This window comes from Nerophis ophidion, linkage group LG18, assembly GCF_033978795.1.
Source record: "Nerophis ophidion isolate RoL-2023_Sa linkage group LG18, RoL_Noph_v1.0, whole genome shotgun sequence".
In the NCBI taxonomy this organism is placed as follows: domain Eukaryota; kingdom Metazoa; phylum Chordata; class Actinopteri; order Syngnathiformes; family Syngnathidae; genus Nerophis; species Nerophis ophidion.
The window spans coordinates 13,885,204-13,907,888 of record NC_084628.1 but is presented as its reverse complement, the minus strand read 5'-3'; the positions used below and the strand labels follow the sequence as shown (position 1 = coordinate 13,907,888).

At 39.7% G+C, this 22,685-nt stretch overlaps 1 protein-coding gene across 5 annotated transcripts in view; it reads left to right on the top strand.

Annotated features, from left to right (window-relative positions):
* Positions 1–22,685, top strand: part of LOC133536766 (mitochondrial intermediate peptidase-like) — a 40,314-nt gene continuing 17,629 nt past the window's right edge. For 2 of the 5 annotated variants that reach the window (XR_009802538.1, XM_061877288.1), the window contains exons 1-16: positions 221–865; positions 2,260–2,433; positions 4,590–4,678; positions 4,753–4,839; positions 4,930–4,993; positions 9,663–9,845; positions 10,057–10,213; positions 10,337–10,385; positions 11,813–11,873; positions 11,958–12,010; positions 16,221–16,374; positions 16,479–16,556; positions 18,074–18,281; positions 18,584–18,693; positions 18,777–18,851; positions 20,634–20,750. Coding sequence is in view for 3 of the 5 variants with exons in the window: in XM_061877288.1 (XP_061733272.1) it covers positions 716–865; positions 2,260–2,433; positions 4,590–4,678; positions 4,753–4,839; positions 4,930–4,993; positions 9,663–9,845; positions 10,057–10,213; positions 10,337–10,385; positions 11,813–11,873; positions 11,958–12,010; positions 16,221–16,374; positions 16,479–16,556; positions 18,074–18,281; positions 18,584–18,693; positions 18,777–18,851; positions 20,634–20,750 (1,809 nt within the window). In the remaining 2 variants the exon portion in view is untranslated. Of the gene's footprint in view, positions 114–220; positions 866–2,259; positions 2,434–4,589; positions 4,679–4,752; positions 4,840–4,929; positions 4,994–9,662; positions 9,846–10,056; positions 10,214–10,336; positions 10,386–11,812; positions 11,874–11,957; positions 12,011–16,220; positions 16,375–16,478; positions 16,557–18,073; positions 18,287–18,583; positions 18,694–18,776; positions 18,852–20,633; positions 20,751–22,685 lie in introns of those variants that run through there. The other 3 variants (XR_009802537.1, XM_061877289.1, XM_061877290.1) reach the window with 2 other exon arrangements.

Genomic DNA, 22,685 nt, shown 5'->3' with positions numbered 1-22,685 from the left:
GAAAGTTTGGGCTTCCCTGCTTAGGCTGCTGCCCCCGCGACCCGACCTCGGATAAGTTGAAGAAGATGGATGGATGGTAAACTGTCTCTGGATGCATGTTACATAAGAAGCAGGTAACATCAATGTCCTCCTATCTAAGTATCACAGTCTGTCCAGGGTAATCACAAGAAAGAAAAAAATGTTGCATAGCAAATGAGTTATTTTACTTCAACTCGGCGACGGCGTCGCATCTTAGCGACGTCACAACACATACACTTAGCCTGTCGCACTTTCGACGGATTATTTTTTTACTCTTAAATAATGTTCACGTAACTCGTGTAATGTCACGAGGTGTACAGCACATGGTGTGATACATCTTAGTTTAACCTATATATTTTTTTCCCTGTACAAATATTTTTTTAACGAAGGTATGAGCCACAGCATTTCATGGATTCGTCAAATACGCGCCCCAAGAGCAGAGTGTCAAATCGTGTTTATCTGATTCACCGGTAACCGCATGGGACCAAAAACTGCATTTTGACACATCACTATTATACTTAAATTTGTATTTATTCATATTTGTTTTATTGTCCATGTCGCGGGCTGTGGTTAACAAGTCGCCAGACTTTTTACGCGCCGGAGCTAGTATCGAAGCTAATGGTTAGCATGCCCTCTGTCAGTGTCCACAAGAACAGCAAGACGCCGCATCAGTAAAGACAGTTGAATAACAGACAATATGTCCGTCAGTAAAAGGTTACTTTCTTGTATGAAGCGAAGGTCTTTGTGGACGTATTTGCGCAGCAGGAGTGTGACAACGTGGTCACCTGTTGGGGCAGCTTTCAATGCCCGACCTCACAAGAGACTGGAGCTGTTCGAGAAAAATGTGGTGAGTATTTACTATAGTTTCGCTTTTTGAAGGTCATGCACCTGGGGACAGGTTGATTGGCAACAGTAAAATTGGCCCTAGTGTGAATGTTGTCTATCTGTGTTGGCCCTGCGATGAGCTGCGACTTGTCCAGGGTGTGCGCCGCCTTCCGCCCGAATGCAGCTGGGATAGGCTCCAGCACCCCCGCGACCCCGAAAGGGACAAGTGGTAGAAATGGATGGATGGAGGGAACTGCGACGCATCAGAAGAATATCTACTATTCAGGATCTGCATTGCAAAAAGTCAGTGTTCAAAAACAAGAAAACAAATTACAAAAATGAGGGGTATTTTACTTGAACTGAGCCAAATTATCTGCCAATAGAACAAGAAAATTCGGCTTGACAAGAGTTTCCAAAACAAGTACAATTAGTTAACCTCAATGATCCCCCCAAAAACTTAAAATAAGTATATTCTCACTAATAACAAGTGCACTTTTCTTGGTAGAAAAAAAGAGAACTTTTTGTTAAATATGTTGAAAAATATTCTTAAATTAAGTAAATGCTAGTGCAATTATCTTGACATAATGATATGCGCTCAGTATTACATTTCTTGAAACCAGCAAACTTATACTAAAAACGATTTTATTGTTCTTAATGGAAAGGCAACAAGGCAAGCGCTTGTTACTCTAGGGGTCGACTAGCCGCTCAGGCAAATCACAAGGTCTTATAAAAATGCATTTTCCCATCGACAAAATGACATCATCGCGCCAAGTGCGTGCTCTTTCAGTCAATGAGTGCACATATATACAGCCCGGCCCCCAGCCAAATTGTTTTAATTGTAATTTTGAGGACTTTATCTAAATGTGCATGAACTATTTCTGTTTAAAATAGTTTGAAAAGTCACATGTTAAATGTTTAAATATTAACTGCCAGTTTACTGTACTGTGCCGACTGTACTACTATATAAGTACATATTTTCAATTGTTTCATTGATAATAAAACAGCAAAGTCCATTTGGCTGTCATCCATTTTAATTATGAGATACAATTGTGTCAAAATCATGATTTTTTTTTTCATGCCTGAAATAAGAAATTATTACTTTAAAAAAGTAGTTTTATACTTGAGTGTTGATGACACAGCTTTGCAACGATTGATATTCTAGTTTCAAGCATGTTTTACTCAATGTAGGTCATCAAATCTCAGCTACAAGCTATACTATCTTACTGAAGTCATTTAGGACCAAAACACTTAAAACAAGTAAAGAACTCTAACATAAAATCTGCATAGTGAGAAGAATTATCATATCAGACAGAAAATAAGCAAATATCACCCTTATTTGAGATAATTAATCTTACTTAGATTTCCGTTTTTGCAGCGTGAAGTGCCTGAAACATGTTTGTCATTGTGTGATTACAGGGTTTGTTTGGAGTGCCAGAGCTGAGTTCACCATCTGGCTTCCAAGTTGCCACAAAGAAAGCTCTTGAAAACTCACATCTCCTGCTTGACAAAGCTTGCTCCAGCACACCGGGGGTCGACACTGTCACCGCTTTTGACCAGCTCTCGGATGGCTTATGTAAAGTGGCAGACCTGGTGAGTTAAATTGCTGGCACTGTAAAATGTACCTCTACCCAATCGTCCATAAAAGATGGGGAAGAAATTGGTTCCAAATACAAATCTCTTGATTTTACTGACGTCATGTCCGGCTCACGTCCCGCCCATTAAATATGCGTGGTGGTCAAGCTTAGCATTGTTTTCAATGGGTTCAAAAGAAAACATGCCCTCTGGTTGGGTTATTTTTGGTTATATGAATCATTCAAATAAGGGCAGCATGGTGAAACGGGTGAGTGCACGTGCCTCACAATACGAAGGTCCTGAGTTCTATCCTGGACTTTGGATTTTTCTGTCTGGAGTTTACATGTTTTCCCGTGACTGCGTGGGTTCCCTCCAGGTACTCTGACTTCCTCCCACCTCCAAAGACATGCACATGGGGATAGGTTGATTGGCAACACTAAACTTGCCCAGTGTGTGAATGTTAGTGTGAATGTTGTCTATCTGTGTTGGACCTGTGGTGAGGCGGCGACGTGTCCAGGGTGTACTCCGCCTTCCACCCGAAATGCAGCTGAGATAGGCTCCAGCCACCCCCGCGACCCGAAAAGGGACAAATACAACTACTAAGCTTACTCAGTGGCCTAGTGGTTAGAGTGTCCGCCCTGAGATCAGTAGGTTGGGAGTTCAAACCCCAGCCGAGTCATACCAGAGACTATGAAAAAATGGGACGCATTGCCTCCCCGCTTGGCACTCAGCATTAAGGGTTGGAATTGGGGGTTGAATCACCATAAATGATTCCCAAGCGCGGCACCGCTGGTGCCCACTGCTCCCCTCACTTCTCAGGGGATGAACAAAGGGATGGGTCAAATGCAGAGGACAAATTTCACCACACCTAGTGTGTGTGTGACAATCATTGGTACTTTAACTTTACTTTAACTTTAAATGGTAGAAAATGGATAGATGGAAGGAATCATTCAAATTGCGAAAGGATAAATGTTTTTTCAGAGTAATCAAAAAATGCGGGAGAGTGCAAGATTTTGTGAAATGACGACGAGAGAAAGAATACAGTCCACACTGCAGTCGAAGGGAAAATAATTGAAGAATGCGTGAGTTTGCATTGATCACTTCATTAAAGGTTTGTTTGATATATGTTTATTATTTACCATTTAAGTATTATCTTGATTTTCTTTGTATTTCTTAAACACATGTTTGCCGTGAGTGTTTTGAAAAGCACCAACTCGGCGTGTCTATATAAAAGAAAGCGAATGTGAGCAAAACTTAAAAGCTTTTACTAAAGGCAACAATAATAAATTAAGCTTTCAGCACATACGCAATGTTGACATCTATGGATATATTTTTATCCCAAAGTCTTGATACCAATTTCCTTGACCCAGCCCCACACAAAGAAGTTGTAGACTTCCATGTTTTTCCAACTTTTCATCGGTTTTGTCGTGTAGAATATCGCCTGGAGCACAATAGTTTGATATGTCTGGGGACGCGGCTGACGTATAATCCTTGATATCACTCGACATAAATTTTTTTGATAAATAGGGATCTATTCCATTGCATAGTTTGATTTGATTGAAGTCTCTTTTGTACTCAGATAGTTCGCACTACTTGCTGCGGAATAAACATCTTAGTTTGGTTGACAATCACTGGTTTTCACTTCAGGGAAGCATGTTTGCATTCACGCTATACTGGAGCTGGACATTTGCTAAGCATTTGGAGAGATGGACCCGCCGGTTGTGTGATTGGCCAGAGAAAGATGGACAGATAATCAATAATCCACTGAAATCCATCCATCCATCCATTTTCTACCGCTTATTCCCTTTTGGGGTCGCGGGGGGCACTGGCGCCTATCTCAGCTACAATCCGGCGTAAGGCGGCGTACACCCTGGACAAGTCACTGGGTGAAGTCACAATGCAAATTCCAACCTGTGTCTCTGTAGGGAATATGACAGAAGGCAAGATTGTTTTCTAAGTCTCTCTGAAATGCCTCCACAGTTTGATTTAACACTTTTAGTATTAATGCAGATCCCAAACACACAACAGAAGGTAAGTGAATAATAGGGCCCAAAAATGCTGGGGCAGGCCAGGCCCAACTGGGGGCTAAACATGTTTCTGATGAGGCCCTAGCCCCGGTGTAGCACTGTCCCTGCATTGGATGTGCTTACTAAGCCTCAACATGACATTTTCAGGCGGATTTTGTCAAAGTGCAACATCCAGATCCGGCGTACCGCGAGGCCGCGAGAAAAACCTGCATCGAGATCGGCACCGCCGTGGAGAAGTAAGATACAGGGTATCCTCATCCCATTAATAGTGTGCTCAGTAATGGGGAACATGTTACATGATATGTTTCAGATTGAACACTAATGTAGAGCTGTGCAAAAGTTTGAAGAATTTGCTGGATAGACCAGACCTTGTGGCTCAGCTGGATCCAGACACAAGGTAAACATCCCATCTCTCTCGCTTACCAAGGATCCATACATTTTATGTCTTAAGTCATTTTATCCGTCCCTAATATTCCTTCGTTTGCAGGCGAGTGGCGGAGTTGTTCATGTTTGACTTTGAAATCAGCGGGATTCACCTGGATGAGAGGCTGGTGAGAGGTCTTGTTGCAAGTGGAGAAATGTTTAAAGGTCCAGTAGTATGAAAAATGAACTTTTTTAAAGTCAGTCATATTTATTCTTAGATTTCAACATGTGCTGGACATATAGGAAAATCGAGAAAAAAACTTTCTCTCTGAACCATAGCGAACTGTAAACTTTTTTTTTTTTACTATATGCAAAATGTGAAAAGATAAAATAAACATATAGATGAATACAAATTGCGGCATGATGTAAAAAAAGTGCATTTTGAAAGAAAATGTTCATTTGATAAAAGCAGAGCAACCTCAAATAGGTTAAGTTGTGCAAGATGTCCATCTAAAGATGTGCAAGATGTCCATCAAAATTAACACCAGCAGCAACAACACATTTGCGTATACTTGTTTAATGATGTTCTTAGTGTAACATGCATGTCCAGACTATAGAGATTGTTTATGAGTTTGAATTAATATTTCATAAAAGATACTACTTATGACTTCCCCTTAGTTATATTAGCCTGCTACATGTACAGGTCCAAAACGTCACATAGGACAGCTTTGTGAAAAAGCAGGCTTCACTACACGTAGCAATATTAAGCCTATAAAGCTTTGTCTAATACAGACAGAGTTTTAAGCTTGATCATTTAGTGTTTCTTCAGTGAATATGCTAACCTAACATGATATAATTTTGTCATACGCTCATGTTCAGGCATGTGAAATGTCTTCGAAAATGCAGGAATCCACGTTTTTAAACACAAATTTTTCACGTCAAAATATCACTTATGCGTTTTTTTTTAAATGAAATATGGAAAAAAAAATTGATTTAAAATAATTTGTTCAATGCTCCCCTCAGCCGCAGGTACTCAGTGTTCCTCTTGCCTAAACGCTGCACTGAGTTGCAGGACAGGGAGACAATCGGGGGCGCTGAAAAAAGCTCGCCAGTTAGCATCATCCAGCTAGCTTATTTGTTGTTGCCTGCGCTCGCTCTTCTAGCTACAACGTTGACTGATTCATTCTTTGCTGTTAATCATATTAGTATGATTACAATCCGAACACTGTTAGTTCCGAACAGTAGAATAAGTTATATTTTTGAGGTGACTCATGTAAACAGAAGTCACTACACCGGAAGTATATCACCCGAAGTGGTGTGGTTATAGGATTGAGTTGCCAAATGGGAAACGTTTTCTGAGTTCTTTGTTTGCATGTTATAGAATTTTATGTTAAATTTTCAATGATAACATTGTTTGTAAATTATGTATTGCAAGAACCTAAACATTCTGTGGTACATTACATGGGACATGTAAATGTCAAAAAGACAACCAAAACAGGTTAATTGATGATAATAAATCTAGAGGTAAGATATAGTGTAGAAATGCGCCTAATGGCAGAAAATGTAGTCTTGATTTTAAAATTTTTGTTTTGGGGATTTCATGGCAGATCTTGGTGCTGATAGACATGTTCCTTTTTTATCGCCAGTTTTCCTCTTTTTTTTCTCTGTGTGATGTAAGGTAACACACTTCCAATACAGTCCTGTGGGAGCTCTGAAACATACTCAAAATACCGTTGTGCATAGACTTAGAAGCTAAATTGGCTCTGTGACGGAGCTCTTACCTCAAAGCACTCATATCTCAAATCAGCATCGGCCATTTAACTGGAATAAAATCATCCAGCCATCCATCCATTTTCTACCGCTTATTCCGTTTTAGGGTCGCGGGGGGCGCTGGTACCTATCTCAGCTACAATCGGGCGGAAAGCGGGGTACACCCTGGACAAGTCGCCACCTCATCGCAGGGCGGAATAAAATCAATCCAATCCACTTTATTTGTATAGCAACATAAATGTTTCGCAAGTGCTGCGCAACAATATTAAAAACAATATTCAGTTTAGTTTGCAAATACATCAAAGATGCTATTATAATCCATTTCTAATGGATAAAGCTTTGGCCTGTACAAGAGGTCATCAGGTGGTCCCCAACGTTCACAGAGTGTTTCGACCCTTAACCACAACACTCTCCGGTTGGTGGGTCAGCAGTGATTGGCCAGATCACTGCTCCTCTCATCCAGGCTTCCAGCTATTGTCCTCTCTTTTATGCCAGAGCCAACAGGAGGCTCTCTCCGCCGCTTCTCCCAGCCTACGAACGGCTGTTTTTCTCAAGTGACCTCTCAATCCAACCTTTGTCATCATATTCCACACAGATTGCGCAGGGAATCCTCGACAACCAACTTCCACTGTCATCAGCCATGCTGTCCACCCCTTGTCCCGGCAGTCCTGGACAAGTTGTTGGTACTTTGTTTTCTTCCTCTCTGCCTCTTCCTCACATCCCTCCTCCCACGGGACAGTAAGTTCCTCCAGGATGATTTTCTTTCCCTCTGGGGACCACAAAACTCTGTCTGGTCTCAGAGTGGTGGACAGTACTGCCTCTGGGAAGAGGAGCTTCCGCCCCAGGTCGACCTCCATCTCCCATCCCTGGGCCAACTGCAAGAGGTTTTGTTTGGCTTGGCCTTGGACAACTGGTCTATGACCCTCTTTCACGAAGGTGATGGTGCTCAGCAATGGTTTTGTTTTGGCTGGGTGTTTCTTTCTCCTCTCTTGCTCCAAGATATCTGCGAGCATTGCCAACACCTTGTCATGGCGCCACCTGTATCTTCCCTGGGTCAATGCTGTTTTGCACCCAGACAGAATGTGCGCCATAGTTCCTTTACCGCCACACAACCTGCACAGCGGGTCCTCCCTCATTCCCCACCTATGCAAGTTGACTGGGGTCGGCAGGGTGTCATATACTGCTCGAAGCAGAAATGAGATACGAAACGGCTCCAGCCTCCACAGTTCACTCCACGTCACGTTCCTCTTGGGAAGGTTCCACCTTGTCCAGGCACCTTGGGTTGCGAGCTCGATGGCTTTAGCTCTTCTTCCTTCTTCCTCAAGGTTTCAGACTTCATCCTGAATCAAGGTCCTCCTTTCCCTGGGAGTGGACTTGGACCACTGCTGGAATTGTGATGTTCCTAGACCCTGTCTTCCAGTGCAGAGGCTTCCGATGGTATCTTTGGTCCTGAGAGATGATTCTGCCTGGGCAATAGCAGTGCTAGCGGCCCACTTCCTACCAGATCTTGTTCTTATTCCAGCTTCCCTGATCAGCCGATCTTGGGAGTCCCTATACATCAGGGAAAGTCTGCATTTTGCGACTTTAAACTCCTCCAGAACTGAAGACGGGGGGAGCTGGAGCTGGCCCGACCTTATGTAGAGCCCCGTAGATGTAAAGCTCGGGGGTATCCCCAACCATTTCCGAAGGTGCTTGTTGAACTTCCTCTCCAACCCTTCAACTGTTGTTATCACTACTTCGTACACGGTGAGAAGCCACATAAGTCTTTGGAGTAAGCCATGCTGGTAGATCCCAGGCAGACCAGACTTGTCAATCCTTTTCAACCATTCTTCAACCTGATTTTCAGTGCTGGAGATGCTGTTTTTATCCGTCATATTGTGCTGCACAACAATATTAAAAACAATATTCAAATATTATCCTTAGCTCCACTAATGACTGAATAAAAAAATAAAACAAATATCAAAACAATATAAAAATAAATATGATTGAAAATGATTTTTAAGGGTAAAACCAATTATAATAATATATATATATATATATATATATATATAATATATATATATATTTTTTTTAAATTTATTTATTTATTTATTATTATTATTATTATTTTTAATAAAATAAAATCAATGTAATCGGTGTTTGGCTCCCAAACAGCACAATTGTAAAACATAACACGCTTTTAAAGAAGTAAAACTAACTTTCAGATAATAAATATTTTATGAAGTCAATACAATAGAATCTACTACAAACAACTACAATAGTTTTATGAAATAAAGTAATAATAATATACAGTTTTTACTTTTGAGAGTTGACTTCTATGGTATCTCCTTCCAGCTACTTCTCTCTCAAACATGCCATCAGCAGCTTCTCAATATTTTAATGAATAAATGTCCGCCGTTGAGATAATACTTTGATATTCTTGGCTGGCGTTACTCATTCTGCTTCAGTATGGTGGAGAAATCGTAGCGATCCGCTCAAAGTTGGCCACACGCTCGGTCATGTTTTTGTTGATTTTTTTTGATGATCAACAGCAAAGAAGAAATCTGTCAATGTTGTAGCTCAAAGAGCGAACACAGGCGACAACAAATTAGCTAGCTGGATTATGCTAACTAGCGGGCTTGTTTCAGCGCCCCTGATTGTCTCCCTGTCCTGCAACTTAGTGCAGCGTTTATGCAAGAGGAACAGCGAGTACCTGCGGCTGAGAGGGGGCATTGAATGGTTATCATCCACTTCTTCTCAGCGCTCTCTTTAACACCCACTTTGCCTTCTTTCCAATGGTTAAAAAACAAAGTTATGTTGATCTATAGCTACAAGCTAATGCTAGCGAGTAAGACCAGATGTTTTGGTCGAATCCTACAGAGGTCACTGTTACATTTGTTATGCCAACTAATGGCGGAGATGCTTGTAACACATATTTTATCACTCGAATAGCAATTACCGGAGAGACTGCTCTTATCTCAATACACTATAAATGTGGGCCGTTCTTAAGTTGAGCTACCATTGTTGTTGAAAAATATATCTGACCTTTCAAATTTTCAATCGTGTGTCGCCTTTGCTTGTGTTAAATTGTTTTCCCTTTCCCGGCAGAGGAAGGAGGCGGTTATGCTCCACGTGAAGCTCTTGGATTTAAACAACGAGTTCCTGGTGGGCTCCCACATGCCCAACAGAATCGCCAGGTCTTCCATCCCTGAACATCTCCACCTGCACTTTGCCAGTGAAGGGAGCTTTGTGCAAGTTGGAGGATTGCACGCAGACGCGCCTGATGATTTGGTTTGTGCGCATCACTAGAACATGGCTTATGTCGCACAGCAGGTGGCGCCTTTGCCTCATAAACTGGTTATAGGACCTGCTCAAAATGATGAATAGTTACCGGTACATGTATTGTCAATGGCCAACATATTTTTTAATAGCAATCATATGAATACTGTTTATTAATTGTGTGCATCCAGACTTGTCCGAACCCTCTTTGTGGCTTTTGCAGGTTCGAGAAATGGCCTACAGAATTTACCTCTACCCAAATGCAGATCTGATGGAGTGTCTGGAGGAGCTTCTGAGATGCCGATACAAGCTGGCCAGACTAGTGGGATACGAGACGTACGGCCACAGGGCCTTGAAGGGAACCATGGCAGCAACGCCAGGTTGAGTCAAGACCCGCCTACTTCTGTTATTATAATTGATTATTTGGTGTCATATGAGGAGCTGTAATTATTTTTACACACAAGTGTTTTGATTGGTTTTTAATGATGTGCTTTGCTTTGCAGAGACGGTGATGAGCTTCCTTCAGCTGTTGACTAACAAGCTATCAGACAGGTAAACTCAGTCCCTTCCGAAAAATGTGTTGATGATTGTAACATTTTCAGAGACTTAGTTACAGTACACCTGCAAAATATAATCCTATACAAGACCTGTATTTAAAAATCATCCATCACAAAGTAAAAAATAACTACAAAATGTGGAAATTGTGATTTGGCAGCTACCTGATGTAAACTTCAGGCCAGGGGTATACTTGCCAACCGTGAGACCTCCTTGCCAACCTTGAGACCTCCGAAATTTGGAGATGGGGGTCGAGCGAGGTGGGTGGGTCGGGGTTTGGTGGTAACAGGGGTGTATATTGTAACGTCCCGGAAGAGTTAGTGCTACAAGGGGTTCTGGGTATTTGTTCTGTTGTGTTACGGTGCGGATGTTCTCCCGAAATGTGTTTGTCATTCTTGTATGGTGTGGGTTCACAGTGTGGCGCATATTTGTAACAGTGTTACAGTTGTTTTAAAAGACCACCCTCAGTGTGACCTGTATGGCTGTTGACCAAGTATGCCTTGCATTAACTTATGAGTGACTGTAAAAGCTGCATATCTTATGTGACTGGGCCGACGCGTTGTTTGTACGGAGGAAAAGCGGACGTGACGACAGGTTGTAGAGAACTTTCAAGGCAGAGCCTATAAGGCACGCCCCCAATATTGTTGTCCGGGTAGAAATCGGGCGAATTTCGGTAGAATGGTTGCCCTGGGAGATTTTCGGGAGGGGCACTGAAAATTTTGTGTCTGATGGAAAAATTGGGAGTTTTGGCAAGTATGGCATGGGGTTTGAGACCAACTTGGTGGCATTTGGGCTCTGCCTTTTAAATGTTTATTTTCTAATACGTAGCATGCCGGCAAATTGCATGGCTACATTATGAGCACAAACATCTGTTGTTTTGATAAATGGTTTCTGAAGTGCAAAATCTCAAGTTATTATAGAAAATGCTAAAGCTAGCACCTAACAGGATATGTATAATGTACTTGGTGCTTTTCGTGACAGCTTCTGCCGTCAGTATTCCACAATTTTGTTGTTCTTAATGTGCAACGACATTAAAAGGCTCTTTTATTCTTGAAGTTCTGCCATCTTTTGTAATTTTTTCACAATCCCAACAAAATGTCGATGCTAACAATGATAATTGCTGGCATGCACACAGCCAGTATAGCATGGAAGCAATCAAAATTGTTATAACATGGTAGCATCTTTTGCTTCAATATAGATGGTTGCTATAGTGAAAAGGTTGAATTTATGCTGTAAAATGTTAAAGCTAGCGCAAAATAATGCTAAGTACCAAAAGTGCAGTGGTATTGTTATATAAATGTATGCAACCTCCAGCTTGATATGTTTTGTTTGTGCAAGTGTACCTAAAGAGTTGTACATTAAGTAATGCATATGAAGACATTCCCTTCTTGATCAACTTTATTTTTTTTACCCGGGTCTCACAGAACAGCCAAAGACTTTAAAATAATGCGTGACATGAAGAAAAAACTGAATCCTCGGAATTCCGTAGGTGACTTTTTTTTGCCATCACCACATGTCACCTTGCATGTAATGTATAGGAAGTCAATGTTTTTTTGTGTTTTGACACAGGAGCTCATGCCCTGGGATCACCCCTACCTCAGCGGAGTCTTGCGTGCCGAGAGGTGAGTTTCCACCACATTAAAGGGGGCCTATGAGGATTTCACTCTTTTTCGACTTATAAATGTTGTTACAATGTTGACACTCGCAGTGTACTTGGAAAATGTTGTAAGCTAAATTAGAAATTATTCTAAACTAGTTGTAGCTTCACTACACTGAAGCTACCGATCACAAAAAATGTAGTCAAGCTACAATAAAATGACAAAAGCAGCGTAACTACATTCAAGCCTTTTTTTGTTAACATCGAACAAACCTAATTCCAAGTCATTGCTATATGATCAATGAAACTGCAATATAAACAAATCAGATCAGTATTTTTGACCGTAAAGAAAAAGCGGTGATGTTTGTCTTCTAAATATTTAAGCATTGTACATTTTCAAAGTATTAATTTAAGTACTTTTTGAGAGGGTAGGGCATGGAGGGTTTTATTTGCAATCTAAAGAGAACACCGTCACACACGAAGCGTTTATAGATATACGCAGAAAGTAGGTTAAAAATGTGACTGAGAGGCAAAATTGACACCAAAGTGTATATCCAGTACATACTATCAAAACCACAAGGGTGTGTTTTAAACGTGGTTAAAATTATCAGGTCCCCTTTAAAATACCAGTATAATGGAAAAATAAATGCTCTCAATATTTTGAATTGTGTTTTATTTTATCTGTTTAACTATATCCAATTATATTTCCAATCCACAGAGTATGTGAATATATCATCCAAACGTCCCTAAAAGCCACAATTACAAAAGGCCGTTTTGAACATTCCGCTCAGAATACCTTGTGCAATTTTCCATAAATTCGGGATCTGCTAACATTACGGGGCGAACCCCTTTGCACTCTGCCCTTGTGAGCAGATTAGTCATACTTTAAATACGCAAAAGTGGGAAAGAGATTTATCATTCACAATCCCTCTGTAAAACATGTTTTTCTTATTTTTTATGGCTTCTAAACCATGAAAAAATAACCATCCAAAAAGCGCCAAAAATAGTCCATTCACATTTCGTGACATGAATATTAACTCAATATTAGCGATATTGTTATTATAGGTGCCAACTTTAAGAACTTTGAGGACTTTTAGAAGCGCATTGATTACAGAGAGGAAACTAGCTTATGCTGCTGAGCCAGCTGCCTGCTCATGTTCATTGTTCAACCAAATGGCTCAAGAATCTCTAAGAGATTTATATTATGTTGATCTTTTCTATATACAAAACCTGTGAAGTTGGCACATTGTGTAATTTGTAAATAAAAACAGAATACAATGATTTGCAATTTTTTTCAACTTATATTCAATTGAATATACTGCAAAGACAAGATATTTAATGTTCGAACTGAGAAACTTTTTTTTTTTTTTTTCAAATAATCATTAACTTAGAATTTAATAGCAGCAACACATTGCAAAAAAATTGGCACAGGGAAATTTTTAACACTTTGTTACATGGCCTTTCCTCTTAACAACACTTTGTTAACGTTTGAGAACTGAGAAGACCAATTTTTAAGCTTTTTAGGTGGAATTCTTTACCATTCTTGCTTGATGTACAGATTAAGTCGTTAAGCATTCCGGGGTCTCCGTTGTCGTTTTTTACGCTTCATAATGTGCCACACTTGGCATGGCATTGTTTGCTGAAATAAGCAGGGGCGTCCATTAAAACGTTGCTTGGATGGCAACATTTGTTGCTCCAAAACCTGTATGTACTTTTCAGCATTAATGGTGCCTTCACAGATGTGTAAGTTACCCATGCCTTGGGCACGAATACACTCCCATACCATGAACTTTGCGCGCATAACAATCCGGTTGGTTCTTTTCCTGTTTGTTCCGGAGGACATTACGTCCACAGTTTCTAAAAACAATTTGAAATGTGGACTCGTCAGACCACAGGACACTTTTCCACTTTGCATCAGTCCATATTAGCAGCATTTCTGGGTGTTGTTGATTAAGGGCTTTCGCTTTTGCATAGCGGAATTTTTAATTTGCACACACAGATGTAGCGACAAACTATAGGCACTGGCAGTGGTTTTCTGAAGTGATCCTGAGCTCACGTGGTGATATCTTTTACACACCGATGTCGCTTTTTGATACAGTATCCCCTGAGGGATCAAAGGTCCGTAATATCATCGCTTAAATGCATTGATTTCTCCAGATTCTCTGAACCTTTTGATAATATTACATAACGTAGATGGTAAAATCCCTAAATTCTTTGGAATGGCTTGTTGAGAAATGTTGTTCTTAAACCATTCAACAATTTCTTCACAAAGTGGTGACCCTAGCCCCATCCTTGTTTGTGAATGACTGAGCATTTCATGGAAGCTGCTTTTATACCCCATCATGGTACCAATCTGTTCTCAATTACCCTGTTCACCTGTGGGATGTTCCAAATAAGGTTTTGATGAGCATTCCTCAACTTTCTCAGTCTTTTTTGCCACTTGTGCCAGCTTGTTTGAAACATGTTGTAGGTATCAAATTCCAAATGAGTTAATATTCGCCAAAAATAACAACGTTTTCCAGTTCAACCATTTATCTTGTCTTTGAATTTTATTCGGTTGAATATAGGTTGAAGAGGATTTGTAAATCATTGTATTCTGTTTTTATTTACACAATGTGCCAACTTCACTGGTTTTAGGTTTTTGTATGTATTTCTAAGTCTTTTGGTTTTATATATCAAAAATATATGATAATCATTTCAATATAGAGACAACTTGTTTTGCCATTATATGGCAGTGTGTCGTCATGGTAATTCCACTCTTATGTTTTCAAGTGGAGTGGGCTAATATTGCACCGTGCCTCATCGTTAGGTGGGACAAAAGATGTCAGTAAGTTGAGAAGCTTGGGAGTCTTCTTCAAGTGTTTTCTTACATATATCTCCATTGTATGGCTATAGAACATAAGACTGTCATGTTCAGTGTGTCTAGTGTTAGCTCTCGCTTCTTTGATGACACTAAAAAGCAGTTGAATCCCTGTAAACACTGAGAGTCACGGCCCTATTCTCTGTGTTACACGGGGCTCAGATGGTACAGCGGCCCTCCGGAAAACTGAGGGCCCCTGGTTCGAATCCAGCTTTCGTCATCCTGGTCACTGCAGTTGTGTCCTTGGGCAATCCACTTCACTCACCTTGCTCCCAGTGCTACCCAGACTGGTGTAAATGTAGCTTACCTCTACCAAGTGTGAATTTATAATGGGTTTCTCAATGTAAATCACTTTGAATCACTAGAGAAGAAGCGCTCTCTAATTATAATTAATTCACTTCACTTCCTCAAAACTTCTATTATTCTTATTCTTGTTCACAAACTGCAAATAATGTTTCAATCAATCAACTTTTATTTATATAGCCCTAAATCACAAGTGCCTCAAAGAGCTGCACAAGCCACAACAACATCCCCACAAAAGGGCTAGGAAAAACTCACAACCCAGTCGGACGTCAATGTGGAGGACTATGTGAAACCTTGGAGAGGACCGCAGATGTGGGTGACCCCCCACCCCCTTTAGGGGAGACCGGATGCAATGGACGTCGAGTGGGTCTAACATAATATTGTGAAAGTCCAGTCAATATTGGATCTAACATAATAGTGAGAGTCCAGTCAATGGTGGGGCCAGCAGGAGACCATCCCGAGGTCAGCAGCGCAGAGATGTTCCCAACCAATGCACAGGCGAGCAGTCCACCCCCGGGTCCCGACTCTGGACAGCCAGCACTTCATTCATGGCCACCGGACCTGTGACCCCCCCTCCACAAGAGAGAGGGGGGCAGAGGAGAAAAGACATGAAAAGAAACGGCAGATCAACTGGTCTACAAAGGGGGTCTATTTAAAGGGTAGAGTATACAAATTAGTTTTAAGATGGAACTTAAATGCTTCTACTGAGGTACCATGAATGATTTACATGGACGCCGACTTAAACAAGTTGAAAAACGTTTTCGGGTGTTACCATTTTGTGGTCAATTGTACGGAATATGTACTGAACTGTGCAATCTACTAATAAAAGTTTCAATCAATCAATAAAGCATTTAAGGTTTACCTAATAATCAAAATGTCTATTGTGTTTTGTTGGAAAGCCCCCCAAAAATGCAGGGTATCTTCAAATTGCACTGGAAGTATTTCCTAAAACAGAAACTAATATATCAAAATCTAACACATTAATTGTTTAAAAATTTTTTTTTGTTTTTTTAAATTTAATATAACCTCCTGAAAAATAGCATCTGAGTCTTGCATTCTTGCCATATTTCAGGTACAACATCGAGCCCAGTCTGTACAGCCCCTACTTTTCCTTGGGGTCCTGCATGGAAGGTTTGAACATCCTCTTCTCTCGACTCTATGGCGTGTCCCTAATGTCTGAACACCCAAGCGCCGGGGAAGTGTGGAGTGACGATGTCCGCAAACTCGTACGTTGTTGTTGTTGATGCTGCTGCTAACAGTCCACATCCATTAATGAGGTGTCGATCACTGATGCCTGTTTGTGCTGTTTGTTTCGTGCATGTCCTTCCAGGCTGTGGTTCATGAAACAGAGGGCTTACTTGGATACATTTACTGTGACTTTTTCCAACGGAAAGAAAAACCCAATCAGGTGAGCCCACAGCTTCTCAGCTTTCTTTTCGTAGGATCATGCAAAAACACATGACATTTTAATGCAAATCCAAGTAAAATTTCGAGATCAACTGATTTGTGTCGCCGATATTTGGTATTTTGAAGTGTATCTGTATCGTCTTTTTTTTTTTTCCTTTTTTACACCTACAACAAAACTAAAATATAAACACGCATGATGCCAGTATTTAACATTTAAAAAAAGATAACTTATCCCTTTAGCCCTGGATAAAAAAATGCTGAAGGCCTTTTTTAAAATTAATTTAACAGTAAAAAAAAATATTATTTTAGTTTATAATCTTTACAGGGCATTTATTTGAGTTATAGTGAGAATTGTTCTGCGGTCTGCTTAGCTGCATTCACCGCGCCACAGCCCAGTGTTGGCAGTGCGTCTCCTTTGCAGACACTTTTTTGCCGGAAAAAAAATCCTGTTTTTTTCTTTTTTTCCTGGCCATTTCCCGATATTTTTTTTTGTTTCAACTACTGCAGCGATCAAGTTGCTCGAAAAGTCTCTGTCTGCAACACTTGGAGCGTTTGTTCATTTAAGGAGCGCCACAAGGTTCATGTTCCTACCGCTTGTTCCTCTTCGGGTTGCGGGAGAGAATCAAATTCTTGCTGTGAGGCAAATGAGCACTTTCCACTGTGCTGCTTTTGTTTAGTTTTTTGGAAAAATCCCAAATTTGTACCAATTTTTCCAGCAGGTTTACCATATTTCTAAATGAAAATGTTGATGTTCCCCTGGCGTTTGTGAAATCCCCTGATGTTTTCACTGCTAAGTTAACCACACTATTAGTGCCACATAAAACATTGTGTCGCAACTGTTCAGACATTTCCTAAAAACAGTTTTTAAAAATACAACTTAAAGCCTTGTCCAGCTGTTTACTTACACACAACATTAATGTTTAGCGAAATTTTACTGCAAATTAATTTTGGCTCCAAATATGGTTTATTGGCTTCCTTGACTACAAATAATCAGTATCAAACCTGAACATTTGGTATTGGTCGAGTTCCAATAAAATGCAAATAAAGAAATGTATTGTCAGTATTCACAAACATTTGGACTGCCAAAGCTTAATTTGCCGCTACCAAGCTTGCCGTTACAAGATGGCATTGTAACTATGCTTCTTAACACACCTGCTCTGCTAGAGAATGAGAAGACATTGCAGGAGTAAGTGTTGCCGACTTTGGAAACTCCAACATGAAAGCTGGTATCTCAACAATCAACATGTGCTGCTCTAGGTAGAACAACCCTCCATCTCGCCCCCTGTTTTCCTTGTGACATAGAAGACCCCACAAAAAACAGAGGCAAAAGAAAGTTAATCTGTATTTATTTTCTAAACATAATATTTTGCTTACAGCATCCATAAAGATGACATTTGTATGCTTCATGGCCGATTGCGAAAATTTCGCCATGGCCACCAGCTCCTTCCAACTTGCGAGCAACAGATAGATTGCAGTCCTTTGGGAAAACTCTGTTTTACCATCTTATTCCAAAAACAGGACTGTCACTTCACCATCCGCGGAGGCCGCCGGTGCCAGGACACGGGCCAGTACCAACTTCCCGTCGTGGTGCTGATGCTGAGCCTGCCCCATCCCACACGAAATGCCCCCACCTTGCTCTCTCCGGGCATGATGGAGAACCTTTTCCACGAGATGGGCCACGCCATGCATTCGATGCTGGGACGCACTCGCTACCAGCACGTCACGGGTGAGGTCAGCAGAAATAATAACATTAGAAAGAGATATTGTTTCAACAATGTGTTTTATTGTTGTTTCAACAAGGTGTTTATTGTTGTTTTTGCAATGAGTTTGTTTTTTCTACAATGAGTGTTTATAGTTGTTCTAACCATGTGTTTGTTTTTTAAACAATCTGTTTAGAACTTGGTTGTAGTTTGCGGTTTACTAACTCTACTAGAGGGGTTGTTAATATTTTGGTCTGTTGCAGACCTTTTTTTTTAGCTTGTTAGACTGTGTCACTATTTGCCTTATATTGTCCTGTCCATTCTTTAGGCACGAGATGCGCGACCGACTTTGCCGAAGTGCCCTCCATCCTCATGGAGTACTTTGCCACCGACTATCGGGTTGTCAGCCATTTTGCACGCCACTATGAAACCGGACAGGTACACTTGGGGAAAAGAGTGTAGCTAAACATATATCTCGATAAGATGCTGACCAGCGATGCCTTTGATTTTTGTCCGGTCAGCCTCTCCCTGAGAGTATGGTGGCTCGTCTGTGTGAGTCCAAGAAGATGTGCGGTGCTGCAGACACACAACTGCAGGTAATCCTGATCAACCACACCAAATTTGCTGTAACATGTTAATATACAGTGGAAACTCAATTTATGATAATAATTATATTAAATTATGGGAAACAATGTAAACATGAATAATTTTCGTAAAATAATACACACTTTGACACTATAATGTATATATAATAGTCCTGTCAAATTATAATTTATTTTAATCAGATTGTTCATAATTATTATAAGGTTATTAGTCGCTTGCATAATTTAGATACACCTAAAAAAGACCCCATTATCTGAACACACTTATTTTCCAGAATTTTATACTGCAACACTTTTCAAGTGCACTACATTATTTTTGCTTAAAACAGTTTCAGCTAAAGTCCCATATTAGTATATTTTTACGAAACATTTACCAGTGAACACACCGTCCAGAGTCTCCTCACTCATCTTTGCACTGACGTATGCATTGGCCTGATCACTGACCGTACAACAACCCACGCTGCCTATCATGTAACCATCTGTAGTGAAGGTAAGGGTGCATGTACGCTCAAATTGGTGCTCTTTGGTGCTCTCAAAAACGTTAACCATGTTGCTACATTAGTAAAAGTTAAAAAGTAAGATAATTTTACCTTGCTGTCTGCAAACAGCAGAATCCGATAAGGAAGGGCAGGCTGAGAGAGGAAGGGGAGGGGAGGTGGGTTCCCTCTCTAAGTTTGTCCATAGCATATATTTCCTTCTTTCCATGGTGGTTTGTTGTTGTTTTTGAACCCACGTTGTGTAGGCAAAATAAACAAAACTTGGTGAATGGCAAGAAAACAGAAAAAACGCTAAAGCACTGAGAATTGGCGACTACTAATTTCCGCCTCTTCAACATGAACCGCGCCGCGTGTGTACTGTACTGCACAGGAAGGGACATCCCCAAAATGGCAGCTTTCAGTGGCACAAAAAATAAATTAAGCTTTTGTACCCCTACACATGGTTTGCACAAAGAGGCATATTTGGCATGATTTAAAGATTTCTAAACAGAAAAGTTTGTAAACAGAGAAGATCGTAAATTGATGTTCCACTGCATATATAGATTCACACGCAAATGTAAATGTAAGATATAAAAACTGAGTTAAATTATGACTGTGGCAATGTACTTAATGAAGATTTGAGTTGGTTGGGTATGTGTGTGTGTGTGTGTGTGTGTGTGTGTGTGTATATATATATATATATATATATATATATATATATATATATATATATATATATATATATATATATATATATATATATATATATATATATATATATATATATATGTGTGTGTGTATATATATACATATATGTGTGTATATATATATATATATATATATATATATATATACATATATGTGTGTATATATATATATATATATATGTATATATACATATATGTATATATACATATACACACACAGGTCACAATCAGTAGCTTAGCGTTGAGTCAGTTCAGCGTAAACAAACAGAAAAATATACTCCTTTTGATTAATGTATTTATTATGAATAAGACTTTTCTTAATATTTAATCATTTTTATTGTTGTTATGATGGTAATATATCATTACAATTATTTCTGACAGCTATAAATTACACATCAAAGTCTCTAAGAAATGTCTTTGTGATTTTATAAGTTTTTTGTTGTGAAATTAATCATTATCGAGATAATTGTGAAACCGTGATTATCACTATACTGTATATCTATATATAATTGTTCAGTCAAAATTGTTGCATCCCTATTTGTAATATTGTCCTGCTTTCTGGCTAAGGATACGCCCTATTTTGACCCGAACAGATTTTTTATGCTGCCCTGGACCAGATTTACCATGGCAAACCACAAAGTTGCTCTACCACCGAAATCTTGCAAGAGATGCAGCAGAAGTTCTATGGCTTGCCTTACACACCAAATACAGTAGGCTTGATTTCTATTTTCCTTCATATTACACCTCTTAGTAATACATATTTGAGTGTACGGGACGTCCTCTAGTTTTCTCTGATTCATAACTCTTCATGTTAGCAAGATATTTGGGATAATTCTGTACTTCAGTGTTCCAATATTGTGAGAACTGTTTGAAGGAGGCCTTTTTCCATCTCCGAGGGCACAAAGTACTGCCCAAAGAGAGACGGCTGGGTGAGTATGTTCTGGAAGAACAAGCCCATCAGACACATTTGGGATAAACTAGTACGGATCTTAGGAAACACTCCAAAACTGAAACTGTGCCGTTGTCACTATTTCCTGTCATTTTTACTTCCAGGTGTCTGAATACTTTTGTCAGTATCAAGTATTTGTCCATCACTGATACTGTATCAAGCTTTACTGAGGAGTCATTGTCCTCCCGCTCTTTCGATGCCGTGTTATACAGTCCATGCACAGTTTAAAAGATTAAAGACATTTCCCCCCCAAGCTGTGGTAAAAGCACAAAGCAAGGGTCTCCTTTGAATGAGCTAAACCCGAGGGAAATATTTGAAACTGTTCTTCCAGATCCTTTCAATGGAAAAAAAAAAAAAAAGCTCGGTATTTTCCCCACACGTTTGCAGCTGTGGGTGAGGAGAAGTAGCCAGGAAGGGAAAAGGGGAGCTGAAACCAAGGTCGTAATGTAGACGGGTAATGGCCTTAAAGGAACGTTTTGCTCAGGACAGTAATTATGTGCATCATGAAAAGAGATTACAGAGCTGCTGTATCTTTGCCCATATTTTACAGACCTGGTCAGCATTTTTTTGCCCACGCTTTAGCTCGTGCCGCTTCAGATAGTAACATCCTTCCGTCTTTTTTTCCCGTCTTTTAACTTGCTCTGAAAGCTCTAGCAGACCAGAAGGATCCCAATGTGTTGTGCTTTGCTCCCAAGGAACTATCAGTGGGAATTTTTTTTTGTAGATCAAAGAATATGAATGCTCTATTCCAGGAACGTTATAATAGATACCATCGCTGTGATATATAACCGCTTCATGTGTGAAATACATTTTATCTAGCGAGCAATTGCAGCACTTTTTTTTGGCGACTTGGGGAAAGGACTATATATTAGGGCTGCAACTAAAGATTAATTTGATAATCGATTAATCTGTCGATTATTACTTCGATTAATTGATTAATAATTGGATAAAAGAGACAAACTATATTTCTATCCTTTCCAGGACTTTATTTTAAAAAACAGCAGACTTGCCAAATAAAACAAGGCAAATGTTAAACTTTTTTTTTTTTTTTTTTATAAAGTGCCCCATTGTCATGCACAATAGCAATAATTTTGCTTAGGGGAATTTCAAACCGGGCTATTACCTATTCCAACCATTCTGCAATGTTGGATGCTGAATGTCTTTCCTCTAGTGCAGTGGTTCTCAACCTTTTTCCAGTGATGTACCCTCTGTGAACATTTTTTTTTAAATTGAAGTACCCCCTAATCAGAGCAAAGCGTTTTTGGTTGAAAAAAAGAGATAAAGAAGTAAAATACAGCACTATGTCATCAGTTTCTGATTTATTAAATTGTATAACAGTGCAAAATATTGCTCATTTGTAGTGGTCTTTCTTGAACTATTTGGAAAAAAATGATATAAAAATAACTAAAAACTTGTTAAAAAATAAACAAGTGATTCAATTATAAATAAAGATTCCTACACATAGAAGTAATCATCAACTTAAAGTGCCCTCTTTGGGGATTGTATTAGAGATCCATCTGGATTCATGAACTTAATTCTAAACATTTCTTCACAAAAAAAGAAATCTTTAACATCAATATTTATGGCACATGTCCACAAAAAATCTAGCTGTCAACACTGAATGTTGCATTGTTGCATTTTTTTTTTCACAGTTTATGAACTTACATTCATATTTTGTTGAAGTATTATTCAATGA